This window comes from Castor canadensis, chromosome X (assembly GCF_047511655.1).
Source record: "Castor canadensis chromosome X, mCasCan1.hap1v2, whole genome shotgun sequence".
In the NCBI taxonomy this organism is placed as follows: domain Eukaryota; kingdom Metazoa; phylum Chordata; class Mammalia; order Rodentia; family Castoridae; genus Castor; species Castor canadensis.
The window spans coordinates 105,620,300-105,633,667 of NC_133405.1; the positions used below are offsets into that span (position 1 = coordinate 105,620,300).

At 34.4% G+C, this 13,368-nt stretch overlaps 1 protein-coding gene across 4 annotated transcripts in view; it reads left to right on the forward strand.

Moving 5' to 3' along the window:
* Med14 (mediator complex subunit 14) overlaps positions 1-13,368 on the forward strand; it is a 77,669-nt gene that overhangs the window by 9,213 nt on the left and 55,088 nt on the right. For all 4 annotated transcript variants that reach the window (XM_074062719.1, XM_074062721.1, XM_074062720.1 and 1 more), the window contains exons 4-10: positions 5,702-5,875; positions 6,474-6,603; positions 7,044-7,172; positions 7,482-7,589; positions 8,308-8,440; positions 9,402-9,552; positions 10,375-10,486. In XM_074062719.1, coding sequence (XP_073918820.1) covers positions 5,702-5,875; positions 6,474-6,603; positions 7,044-7,172; positions 7,482-7,589; positions 8,308-8,440; positions 9,402-9,552; positions 10,375-10,486 — 937 coding nt within the window. The remainder of the gene's footprint in view (positions 1-5,701; positions 5,876-6,473; positions 6,604-7,043; positions 7,173-7,481; positions 7,590-8,307; positions 8,441-9,401; positions 9,553-10,374; positions 10,487-13,368) is intronic.

Sequence of the window (13,368 nt, forward strand, 5' to 3'; positions counted from 1 at the left end):
ATAAACCAAGCCTTGTATGCACATATGAATAATAAAAGAAAAATGAAAAAAAAATTGTGTTCTTTAGAATTTGTAAGGTTCTTTCTTAAAAATTTGCTTATTGATTCTTGACATCCTTATAAGAATAGCAGAGCCTGTATTTTCTTCCTATTTTACAGATGAGGAGATGATAAGGTTCCTAGAAATTACATGGCTTCTTCAAGGTCACAGAGCTGATAACAGTATTTATCTGTTCATTTGTTCGCTCATCTACTCATTCTGCAAACTTCTAATGAACGCGGGTTATAGGGCATGGTGGATAGAGACTTGAGGAAGGCTCAGAGTCTTTTTGACTGTTGAATCACTCTTTCGAATTCAAAGAAGTGACACGTAGTGAAGTTTACCAAAGATGTTAAAATTTACTCCCTAAAAAATTTTATGTTCAAGAAGCATGAGGAAGACAGCCATAAATAGGGACCTTGCATGAACTCATTGAGCTCCTAACTTGGGGAAGATGGTGTAGTGTTAACAGAGAGGCGCTTAGTTGCTCCTCTTTTACCTCAGTTATTCCTAATGAGGAGAATGGAGTTCATATTGGAAAGAATAACTATCACAAAACGAATAAAGTCCTGAAATAATGAGAGCCTTTATCCCTTTTTAGTTGAGGTCATCTCTTCAGGCCCAGCTTTACAAAGCCAAGTAAATTTCTAGCCACCGTCAGTTAAATTTGGGAAGTGGGGATGTTGTCTAAGCTTGACAAAAATGCTCAAATTCCTTTTTTTTTTCTTTCCATCCAGTTATATAATGGTATGTTTTCAGAGATTAAAGCAGAAAAACAACTCTGCTTTGGTTAAATTACATTTGAAGAATTTCAAAATTCTCTTAAGTTCATTAGGCTTCCTGGATAAAACTAGCAGCTCCCTGGTATTGAAGTAGCATAATAAACTTATTTCTAGCACCCTGACAAGTTGGGAATAATTTTATGGCAGTTTTTATATTTGTGAACCTATGAGGTGTTCCTGTTCCATAATACACTCCAGAAATCTTCAACACAGTTGTGTTTCTGCACATGATTTTCCTGACATCTCACCTCAGTTTTAGCTGCTGTCTTTGCTTTTTCTGTGTTTCATTAGATTCCCTTATCTTCAGAAATACAGCTTATATGAAAGTCATCAAAATGAAAGGAGGAAAAAAGGTTATGAGGTTGAGAGTTTTAAATTCTAGAATATGGATTCTTTTTTGGAAATAAAAAACCAAAAAACACCTGATTTTCATTGAAATTAATGTACAATTCCATCCCTAGCAGCCAAACCAATAGCAGGGCTGGAAGAATTCAGTAAGACACATTTTCTGTCTATGAGTAAACTGACACTTTTCTATATAACATCGATCAAAAGTTTGCTTAGGAGAATTTTTTCTTTCTTCTTTTTTTTTTTGGAAGCAGTGTCTTACTATGAGGCTCCTGCCTCAGCCTCCTGAGTACTGGGATTACAAGCCTGTGCCACTGCCACTGGGTTTTGGGAGACAGTGTTTTGTGTACTCTTATGTTTTCCTTATTGGGGGGGATAGTTTACATTTATTTATCTGTTGATGTCATTGGGAAATTAAAATTTGTATTACAGAAAGTCTTGTACATTGCAAAATGTTATTCAAAGAATAGTCTTTGTTATAAATATTAATAAACAGGCTTATTCTAAGTTTATCCAAGTTTACATTTCACTTCATTGTTTTGGAAATTTGTGCACCAAGTCTCACGAATCTCTTTTGGCTGAAATGAAGGCTCATGGTGTAGTATTTCTAAAAGGCCTAAGGTATCTTTTCAATAATTAGTTAATTTGGGGTAATATTTAATTAAAGATATCCAAACTTTTATTTAAAAATTGGGTATTACTGAGGTACATCAAAGCCATGTTCATTTTTTTTTTCAAATCTGATGTTAAACCCACAATTACACTGTGGGTATTTAAATTATCTGTTTGATAGTATTAATGTGCTTCAATAGTATAATATCAAGCAAAATTGGAAGCTCTTGGTTTTGATATAGCAAGCCATATTGTATTCAACTTTGACTAATTCATTGTACTGTGTAGCATTCTATTCATTTTCTGAACTAGCTATTCAAGTAAATCTCATTCTGAGTGAAGTCCCAAACTGAACTTACGTAAGTTTTGTTGTTTTTGTGAGTGTAGATACAGATGTGTTTGTGTCAGTGATTAAGTCCATTGTTCATATTTTGACACTTATGGTCTCAACCTAATGCTTATTTAACTAGTTCCATTAGAGGTTCTTAATAGATAATGATCTTTAGTTGTCAGACATATATATAACATCACAGTTTATACAACATTATACAACTCTGACAAATAAAATAGTGTAGGTAATGTTTTGTCTAAGGAAAAGAGAACATCTCTTACTTTCTTACAGCGTTACCCCTCCCCAACAGCTTAATTGAGATATAATTCATGTACCATGCAACTCGCTCATTCAAAGTGTATGAGTTGTGCTTGACATGTTTTCAAAACTGTTAATATTAAGGAGGTGTACAGCGCATGTTCTTAAAAATGACGCTGGACTATCTTTTGTTCTGAGCCATGCCACTTACTGAAACTGTATGTACATTTTTCACAGAATTTATTGTTAATTATTACCTTTTCTCGAAGCGATAAATTGCAACAGTTGCTTTTAATGTTTGTTGGCAACTGTTTTCATTTGTTTCAGTTATTTTGAATGGATACCCTAATAATTGTTACTTGGTAAATATAAAAAAAGATCTGTATATTGATGGTAGAATGTCAAAACAATAATTTTTCAGACATTTTCATTTTGGTCAATAATTCAAACAACCAGTTAGGCAAAGCATTCAAACACTGTGTCCTTTGTTTAAGGAAAGCATTCACATTTTTGTGCAAAGCAGTATATTATTTCAATTACATTTCAGAACTGCCAGAACAAGAAAGGGAAAAGCAAAATCATGTTAAGGAAAGAAAAAGAAGACCGAGTCACTTAAATAGGTATTTTTATTTGTAACAAATATTAAATTGTAAAGTATTTTGTACAATTTAATACTTTAATAGCATGGTATTTATTGTCTGTGTATGGTCTTGAGGAATTCAAAATTGTTGCAAGTATTTGTATGGGCAAAAAAGCTTCTACCAAATGGAATAAACAATGATTTTAAAAACCAAAAAAATGTATGAGTCAATGGTTTTTATTATATTCACACACGTGAACATCCATCACTGCAATTTTAGAATGTTTTTTATCACCTCAAAAAGAAAACCTGTACCCTTTAGCCATCAGCCCTAGCTCTCATCTAGCCCTGTGCAACAGCTCATCTCCTTTCTGTCTCTATGGATTTTCTTGTTCTAAACATGTCATATGAATAGAATCATCTATGCTCTTTTTTAGCTGGCCACTTTTATTTATGTTTTCAAGGTTCACTTATATTGTAGCTTGTATCAGTACTTTATTCCTTTTTATGGTTGAATTGCATAGGTATACATTTTATTTTACCCCTTCATTAGTTAGCTAGGGATTTGGTTGTTTTCATTTCGGGGCTATTGTGAATAATGCTGCTATAAATAGTCAAGTACAAGTTTCTGGGTGGACATATGCGTTTATTCCTCTTGAGTACATGTCTTGGAGTAAAGTGGGCTGGGTCATGGGTTTTGTTGAATTTGAGGAAACTGCTAAGCTGTTATCTAAAATGCCTGCACAATTTTAAAATCCCAGTAACAATGTATGATGGTTCCAATTTGTCCACATTCATGCCAACACTTGTTATCTGACTTTTTGAGTTTAGCCATTCCAGTAGGTGTGAAGTGGTATCTCACTCGCTGTGGTTGGTTTCTCTGTCTCTGTCTCTCTCTTTGTTTCTTTCTCTTTCTTTTTTCTTTTTTGAGACGGTGTTTCACTGTGCAGCTCAGGCTGGCCTTGAACTTGCTACATAACCTAGGGTGGCATCAAACTCAATCCTGCCTCAGCCTCCCAAGTGCTGAGGTTATAGGCATGTGCTAACACAGCTGACTTTCACTGTAGTTTCAACAGTCATTTCCCTTATGACTAGTAATGTTGAAATTATTTCATGTGCTTATTGTCCAATTTGTATATCTTCCTTAGAGAAATGTCTATTCAGTGCTCAAATTCTAAGGAGATTAGTGTTAATCAAGTTATAATTGGTATGTGAATACTTAAGAAATGAGCACAATCATTAGTGCCTATATGTTATCATTAGGTTCGCTAATATGTTACTTAGAACTAAACTTTTATCTTTATTAATTAGATTTCTCAGTCAAAGAAATGTAGCTGAGGCTAATGTATTTCGAGTTCAGCAAATATTTTCATTAATTACCCTTGTTTAAGGTGAAGTAGTGTGGGTTTGGTAAACTGGCATACCAATCGGGTTGATGTGCCTCTTACTAGAGCGAGGTATCTGGTACTTCTTGATCTTCAGTTTGATCTGGTAAGCATTTTCACAGTGACTTTAGTGAAAGGAGTCTTAGAATGGCCTAAATTTGAGTACAAACCTGTTCAGAAGTTGAGTGTGTTAGCAGTGTCATGGCTCCCATTAAGAAGTTAGCGTTGGTGGCATTGATAGAAATCCACTGTGCTCCTCGTAGGAGGTAGCATTTCTATTGGGTTAATCTACATACTGACTCTAAAGAGAAACAAAACATTTTTTTTTGTTTCCAGCTTTTCTGATTATTGGCTAGTTTTCTTTGGACAAGTGTCTTCACCTATGCCTCAATTTCTTCATCTCTAAGGTGATAGTAATTATCTGGTTCTGTTTCCTAGAGTTGTAAAAATAATAATAATAAAATAACTGTGGAAATACAAAGAAAGTGTACAGCACTGTGTGTGCACGATGCATTATTAATTCTGGGTGTCATGTTTTAAGTTGGACACTGACAGCCTGTTTGAGGGACACGGAAGAGGAAATGTTAAATATTCTAGAATAGAACTAGAAAAAAGTTTCAAGGAGGTAGTTCTCCGCTTAGATGAGCTCTGCTAGTGCATTGAATGGAGAACTGATAGAAAGGATTTTGTACTGGGCATGAAATTGGGCTATATCTCTTAATGGGCACCATTTATTGTTTTCTATGTTCTAGGTATAATCCTAAAGATTTTATGTGCATTAACTTTTAATCCTCAGAACAACTTTTTTTTATTTACTTATTTTTTCATTTTTCTTTTATTATTCATATGTGCATGCAAGGCTTGGTTCATTTCTCCCCCCCTGCCCCACCCCCTTCCCCTACCACCCACTCTGCCCCCTTCCTCTCCCCCCCCCCAGTACCCAGCAGAAACTATTTTGCCCTTATTTCTAATTTTGTTGTAGAGAGAGTATAAGCAATAATAGGAAAGAACAAGGGTTTTTGCTGGTTGAGATAAGGATAGCTATACAGGGCACTCAGAACAACTTCATGAAATTGGGAATCATCATTTCCATTTTACAGTTGAAAAAAACTATCTCTTGATGTTATGTAATGTTAAGGATGGAGAAATTAATTGGAAAACTTTTTACTTAAAGTGAGGGGAAATTACTGTTTTAATGTCAGATACTAATGTGATCAATAAGTTCTTTGTCAAATTACTGAGAACATTTTGAATAAATAGGAAAACAGTTTAAATTGGAGTTTATTTTGGAGCGAGTAAATGATGTTTAATGTAAAAAGCAGATAGTTTTCAAAGTAGTTTAACACATTTACCTTTTGCTTTAAAGATGATCTCAAGCTTTTTAGATCAGCAAGCCATCTTATTTGTGGACACTGCTGATCGCCTGGCCTCATTAGCTAGAGATGCCCTGGTCCATGCCCGCCTGCCTAGTTTTGCTATCCCATATGCCATTGATGTATTGACTACTGGCTCTTACCCACGCCTGCCCACCTGTATCAGGGTAAGTGCTTTGCCCTTGTGTTTGTAAAAGTTGAAGACTTTGGTTTTGGATTAAGTAGCCCCATTAAAAAAACCTATTTTTAAATAGTTAATGTAACTCACTTTTTTTTTTTTAACCTACAAGTAGAATTGTGGTTCTTTGAGATAAATTGGGACTGGGACTGGAATGTGAGTAGGTTTCAAAATGAGTCTTTTTATTTTTTTTGGTGGTGGGCAGGAGTGAGCAGATGTACAAATGTAATTTAACATTTATTTCAGGTATAAATACTACACACTAGTTCCTTTGTGGAGGTGTTTTAAAAATTTATTGTGGTAGCTTACTTAGTTGGTGCTATTGTATTTTATACCTTTCAGGAACAGGGAAAAGTGATAAGTTGTTTTCATAAATGGAGCATCAAGAAGACCATGTTATATAATGGTCTTAACTAGGTGACTAGAGGTCATTATTATGGGATATAGTCTGTAGAAATGAGTGTTGAGATTCTCTTGGAATTTAAGGAAATCTTGGAATGTAAGGAAACATTGTGTAAAGACAGGCACAGAAAAACAATTATGCCTCTTTGTACATTATCTTTAAAAATCACTTAAATTTTTTGTAGGATAAAATTATTCCTCCAGACCCAATTACCAAAATCGAGAAACAAGCCACTCTTCATCAACTTAATCAGATTCTTAGACATAGGCTTGTCACAACAGATCTTCCTCCTCAGCTAGCAAATCTTACAGTGGGTATGTACCTGATATTAGTTTTTTTAAGAATATTTTCTTAAATTACTTTTGGGGTTTTGTTCAAAGAATGTCATACCAAGTTTTGACCCACAGTTTTGGTGGTGTTTGAATCTGTGACTTGTCAGCTACACCATTCTCTTGAGTACCTAAAAATACAACACCAATATTTGAAGCTGGGTAGTGGGTGGGATCGCTGGGACTGGAGGTTAATAAAGGTCCTAGAGTTGAGCCTGGAGAACTTGCTCTTCATTTATGTTGGAAAAGCTGCCTTTGGTTTCTTAATGACCCGGATGCTGAGTACTCTTTATGCAGGAGCCAGTGACTTGTTTGGACACTTACAAAAGAACTTTTTTCTTATAAGCAAGACTCAAAGTTTTAGGTTGGCAGGAAGCTGCTTATTTTTTTTTAGTAAAGTACACTTCTTCCTCTTCTTCTAAAAGCAAATGGCCGTGTGAAGTTTCGAGTTGAAGGAGAATTTGAAGCCACCTTGACAGTGATGGGAGATGACCCTGATGTTCCGTGGCGCCTTCTCAAGCTAGAAATTCTAGTTGAGGATAAGGAAACAGGAGGTAAATAATAAGTACTGGTTTAAACCAGAAGTATTTATTTAATGTTTGGTGTTCTTATATTATTGAAATAGTACTGCAGAACAAATGTATATAGCAGTTTATTCTGTAATTTCAACTAAATTTTATGATAATCATAACCACTTACTAACTATAGAAGTTTCAGTGCTTCTAAGTATAATGTTCTCTAGTTTCTTTAGATAATTTCAGTTCTTTTACTTTTTTAAATTCATTATTAGTATGCACTTCCCTAGTTCACACTCTGACACGACCTTTCTGATTAACTGCCTTCTTTTCTCCTGCCAATGGAAGATGGGAGAGCTTTGGTTCATAGTATGCAAATCAACTTTATCCATCAGTTGGTGCAGTCGAGGCTCTTTGCTGATGAGAAACCTCTTCAGGACATGTACAACTGCCTGCGTATCCTTTGAGATGTGTGTTATAAGAATTTTGTGTCTCCCTCTTACCCCTGCATTTTCCATTTATGCTTCATCCTAAACTGTAGCAGCCTAGCCCCTCTTCTCTAATGTCTGCCTATTTTGTGTAGAAATAGGGTCAAGGAACCAACAGTGTGAAGAATAGTGATACATTTATAGTAAAACAAAATTCAAATTTTTACATTAACTATACAGGCAACCCCCCAGAATAGTTTGCCCAGTGTGGTGATACACGTCTATAATCCCAGAACTCAGGAGGCTAAGGCAGGTAGATATGAGTTCAAGGCCACCCTGGGCTACACAGTAAAACCATGTTTCAAAAAAATGTACTGTTTGGTGAAAAAATAGTATTATTTCATCAGTCTTGAAAAAATAGTATTTCATCAGTCTATATTTTCTAAAATACAGTGAATTAAAGGGCAATCTGGACTTGATGGTTTGTTTATATTGGGTCAAAATTAAATATAAAACCTTTTTTTAAAATTTATCACTTCTTGTGATGAGTCATTGGAAAAGTAGGATTACAGAAAACCACAAATTTTACCACTTTTTAGGATGAGTCATTGGAGAAATATGATTCCAGAAAATTATTTTGTAGCCAGCCTTTTCGGAATAGATCCTTTGTTAAATGAAATTTGCCTGTACTTGATTAGCCATTGGAGAAACATATCTTACTAGATTTGCTTAACAAGATGTATCAGATTCTTTCTGCCTATCACTTCAGTTAGAAGTGTTACATTCCCAGACTCTAATGTTAATTCGAGAGCGGTGGGGAGACCTTGTGCAGGTGGAAAGGTATCATGCTGGAAAGTGCCTCTCCCTCTCAGTTTGGAAGTAAGTAAAGTAGGTTCTGGTAGGTTCACGTTATGTCTTTTTGTTTTCTCTCTCATACATCTGATATAATATATACCAATAGTTACGTGCCTGTGGTAATACAACTTTATATAGTAAGGTCCCATGGTATTGTGTAGATCACATCTATTACACCTTTCTTAGAGCATTACATGTTTTAGATTCATAGACATTTATCTGTTTGCACTAGCTTTTTTTTTTTTTTTTTAGAAAAAATTAATTTACTCTGGATTCATACCAAATTGCTAAAAGACCATTAGATTAGATTGTTGAGTATTATTTTTAAAAACATTCTTACTTATCACAGTTTTCCGTTTTGAATTATTTCTTTTTGTTTCATTTTATTTTACTGGCACTACTGAAGTTTGAACTCAGTCTCACACTTGCTAAGCAGGCACTTTACCACTTGAGTCATTCCCTCAGCACTGAATTATGCCTTTTAAACTTTGTTTTGGAGAAAATAAGTACTGGGCTGTTTATATTCTTTTCATTTCTTTTTGAACTTGTTTTGATTCCCATTTCTTTTTTTTTTTTTTTTTTTTAGTGAAAGTGATAGTAAAGTTTATTAGGAAAGTAGTACACTTTTAATAGACTGAAAGCAAGTCATCTCAGAAAGGGAAATTGAGCACAACTTTGATTTCCATTTTCTGTAAATTAATCAGAGGCAAATAGATAACACTTAGAAGACAGGTTCTATTTGGGAGTTCTTTTTTGTGTATGCATGTATTTTTAAATTGCATATTTATGTTTTTTAATGTAATAAATATTGTATTGCATTACAGAATAGCTATCTTCCCAGTATTAATGTATTCCCTCCACAAACATTGAGGGCCTATCATGTTCCAGGTTCTGGCTGAAGTGCACAATAGATTATCTCTATTTTATTGTAAAAGTTAAGCTGTGTAAAAAAAAAAATTAATACTTTTTTTTTTTTACTCTTTAGTCAACAGGTTCTTGGGAGAAAAACAGGGACAGCATCTGTTCACAAAGTTACAATTAAAATTGATGAGAATGATGTCTCCAAGCCTTTACAGATTTTTCATGATCCTCCTTTGCCAGCTTCTGATTCCAAATTAGTAGAAAGAGCCATGAAGGTAAAAGATCTCAATATATATTTGGTGAAGGTGGTACTGGGGTTTTGAACTCAAGGGCCTCACGCTTGCTAGGCAGGTGCTCTACCACTTGAACCACTCTGCCAACCCTTCTTAGTGTTGGCTATTTTCGAGATAGGGTCTATTGAACTATTTGTGCATGCTGGCTTCGAACTGTGATCCTCCTGAATTATGGGCATGAGCCACTGGTGTCTGGCAAGATCTTAATATATTTTAATATTGGTTTGGTTAAATAAATATAACTCAACATTTATGTTTAAACTTTTAGTACAAATTCTTTAAAATAAGTAATCACGTTTTAAACCCCTTTGAAATTTGTTTTAAGTTAGTGTTATTCTTCTGGATTTGTTTTGGGTTTTTTTTTAAATACATCTGATACTATACCATGATTTTTAAGATGTTCTTTCAGTTTGGGGAGGGGAGTGTGGTGGGGGGATTGAACCCAGGGCCTCACACATGCTAAGCATGCACTCTTCCACTGAGCTTACTCTCAGCTTATTTCAAAAATTATAATTTAGATCAGGCCACCATTTTATTTATAAGGTCTGGCATTTGAGCACTGTGATAATTGCTATATTAATTATAGTTATCAAAGTAGTAATTATAGTTTTTAAATTATAAGATAATTTTCAATTTAATACATATTAGTTAAATTTTAACTTTATCTAAGTTATTTATGCTGGCTAACATTTTAACAGTATGATTCTGAAAGGAAATATCTATAAGCAAAGTAATCCGCTATCAGGCTTTTAAAATAAAAATGTTTCAGTTGCATATATGGTTTTATTGTTGTTGTTTATGCAGATTGACCACTTATCAATAGAAAAACTCCTGATTGACAGCGTCCATGCAAGAGCTCATCAGAAACTCCAGGAACTGAAGGCCATTCTTAGAGGCTTCAATGCCAATGAAAACTGTAGGTGTTTAAATCGACATTTTTTTTAAGGGTCTTTGTTAATATGGCAGTTTTTCCTGATACACTGTTTTGTTGTAGAGGCTGGCCATTTCTGAATTTTAACTTGTAATATACCACACGTGTCCTAATTTCTACCTTAATTTTCTTCTTATTTAGCTTGGACTTATTTTTGAAACGTTTGTATATTATCTTTCCTTAAAACTTTCTTCCTATTGAAATGGAAGTATTTTTACATGAGTCTGAATTTCTTTTAGTTTTTTTCCTCTAGTGATAAAGCAGCATTGTAAATATTTATAATGTATTTATGACATGACTGAGTAAAGCAAAATTCATCCCTTGTCTTAAATTTTTTTTGAGTCATTACTGTTTTAGAAGGGTTCAAAATAAGAACTGTCGATATAAACACATAGTGAGAAATACTCCAACTTTAATTACTTAGTAGAGCTTTGAGGGACATTCATTTAGAAAGCAAACCCTTTCATTCTATATAGTTTCTCAACATCATAACAAAAATATTTATTATCCCTACCATTTTTTCTTGGATACAGGGTCTCAATACATAGCCCAGGCTGGCCTTGAAATCGTGATTCTCCTGCCTCAGCCTCCCCAGTTCTGGGATTATAGACTGTGCACTGACATACCCAGCTCCTTCAGTTATTTTTGACCATGATATCTTGTGCCCAAGGTACAGAGTCTAATTGAGATGATGTAGGTGAAGTTCCTTAAAAGTAGGAAGTTAGGTACCGCATATCCTCATTATAGTGTCTAGCTCAGTCCATTACACTTAAAGCAGCTTCTTATGTATGTACTAGTAATCCTGGATTAAAGTCACTTTGAGAAAAGTAGATAAAAACACTGCCTTACAAAAAGGCAGAAGTTCAGAAAATTTTAGAATATATATTCATTCAAATAAGTTTTGGTGTTCTGTTGCATAGTAGGGTGACTAGAGAACTACAACGTATTGTTTGTTCTGTACCTAGTAGAGAGAGTTTTGAATGTTTGTATCATAAAGAAATGATAAATGTTTAAGGTAATTGGTATGCTCATTACCCTGATTTAATCATTGCATGTATCGAACATGTATCGAAAATCATATATCCCACAAATATATACATTTATTTTGTGTCAAGAAAAAATATGTGTTCATTCAAATAATATGGAAGAATAAAGTTGAAAAAAAGGATCTAAGACAAGCCAAAGCATTATCTTGTGTTTTTAAAGAGACTTAGGGGAAGAGCAGCTTAAAAAAAATGCAAACATGGACCTTAAGAATTGAAGGGTATGCCAGAAATCTGATGATGTATTGATTGAATCTATTTTTTTTGGTGGGGAATGTCCACTAATTGTCACCACTTAATAATCTTAATTAAGATCTTCAGGAGAGCTGGGTGCTGGTGGATCATGCCTATAATCCTCGCTTACTTAGGAGGCACAGAGATCAGGAAGATCATGGTTCAAAGTCTGTCGTAGGGGAAATAGTTCAAGAGAACTTATCTTGAAAATACCCAACACAATAAAAGGGCTAGCAGAGTGGCTCAAGTGGTAGAGCCCCTGCCTTGCAAGCATGAATCCGAGTTCAAACCCAGTATCACTAAAAAAAAAAAAACGCTTCAGGAGAGACCCCCCACCTTAATCTTTCAAGCAAACATGTTACATACGAGCTAAAAGTTATGATTGGAAGGTAGAATTGAAACTCACTGGGGCTAGAAAGGGCATTAGTCCTCCGCTATACCTTTGTTCTTTTTTCCTTTTCCTGATAGTGTTACTGAGATATAATTCATATACAGTGACCTCAGGCAGTAGTTTTTACCGTACTTCGAGTTGTGCAATTACCACCACAGTCTAATTTTAGAATATTTTGATCATCCCAAGAAGAAACCCTAGACTTATTAGCAGTCACTCTTCATTCACACTCCTAGCTCCTGACAAGTACTAATCTTCCGTCTCTGTAGATTTACCTTTGTGAACATTTCATATAAATGAATCATATCGCATGTGGTCTTTTGCATATTGTTTTCAGCATAATGTTTTTGAGGTTCATTCATGTTATAGTAGGTTTCACTACTTCATTTTTATTGTCAGATAATCCCCTGAATGGATATGTTGTATTTTATTTATCTGCTCATCATTGGTGGTTTGTTATGGTTATTTCTATGTTTTGGCTATTGTGAATAATGCTCCTAATGAACATTTGTCCAAGTTTTTGTGTAGACATGTGTTTTTATTTGTTTTGGTTTATACACCTATGAGCAAATGGCTGAGTCATGTGGCAACTCTTTGTTTAATCTTTTGACATGCTTAATACCACTTTAAATCCTCTCAGCAGTGTGTGAGGGTTCTGTTTTCTCCACATTCTCACCAACACTTGTTACTGTCTTTTTGTTTCTAGCCATCCTAGGGAGTGTGAAGTGATAATTCATTTTGGTTTTGACTTGAATTTCTCTAATGATTGTTGAGCATCTTTTCATGTATCTGTATTGGAGAAATGTCTATTCATATCTTTTTTCTGTTTTATAATTGGGTTATCTTTTTATTGTTGAATTGTAAGAGTCCTTTTTTCTGGATAGAAGTTCCTTTTTATCATGATATGCAAGATTTTCTCTGTTCAGCTGTCTTTTTCCTTTCTTTATGGCATCATTTACAGTAAGGATATTTTTAGTTACAGTCATTTTTCAATTTAATCTACGTGTTTTTGTTGTTTGTGATCTGATGTTATACTTAAGAATCTATTTTATAAACCTCGGTCGTGCAGACATACACCTACGTTTTCTTTTAGTAGTTTCAAATTCAACTCTTACATTTACCTCCATGATTCATTTTGAGTTAATTTTTGTGTATGATATGAGGTAGGGGTTCATCAGCATTCTTTTGTATGAGACTGT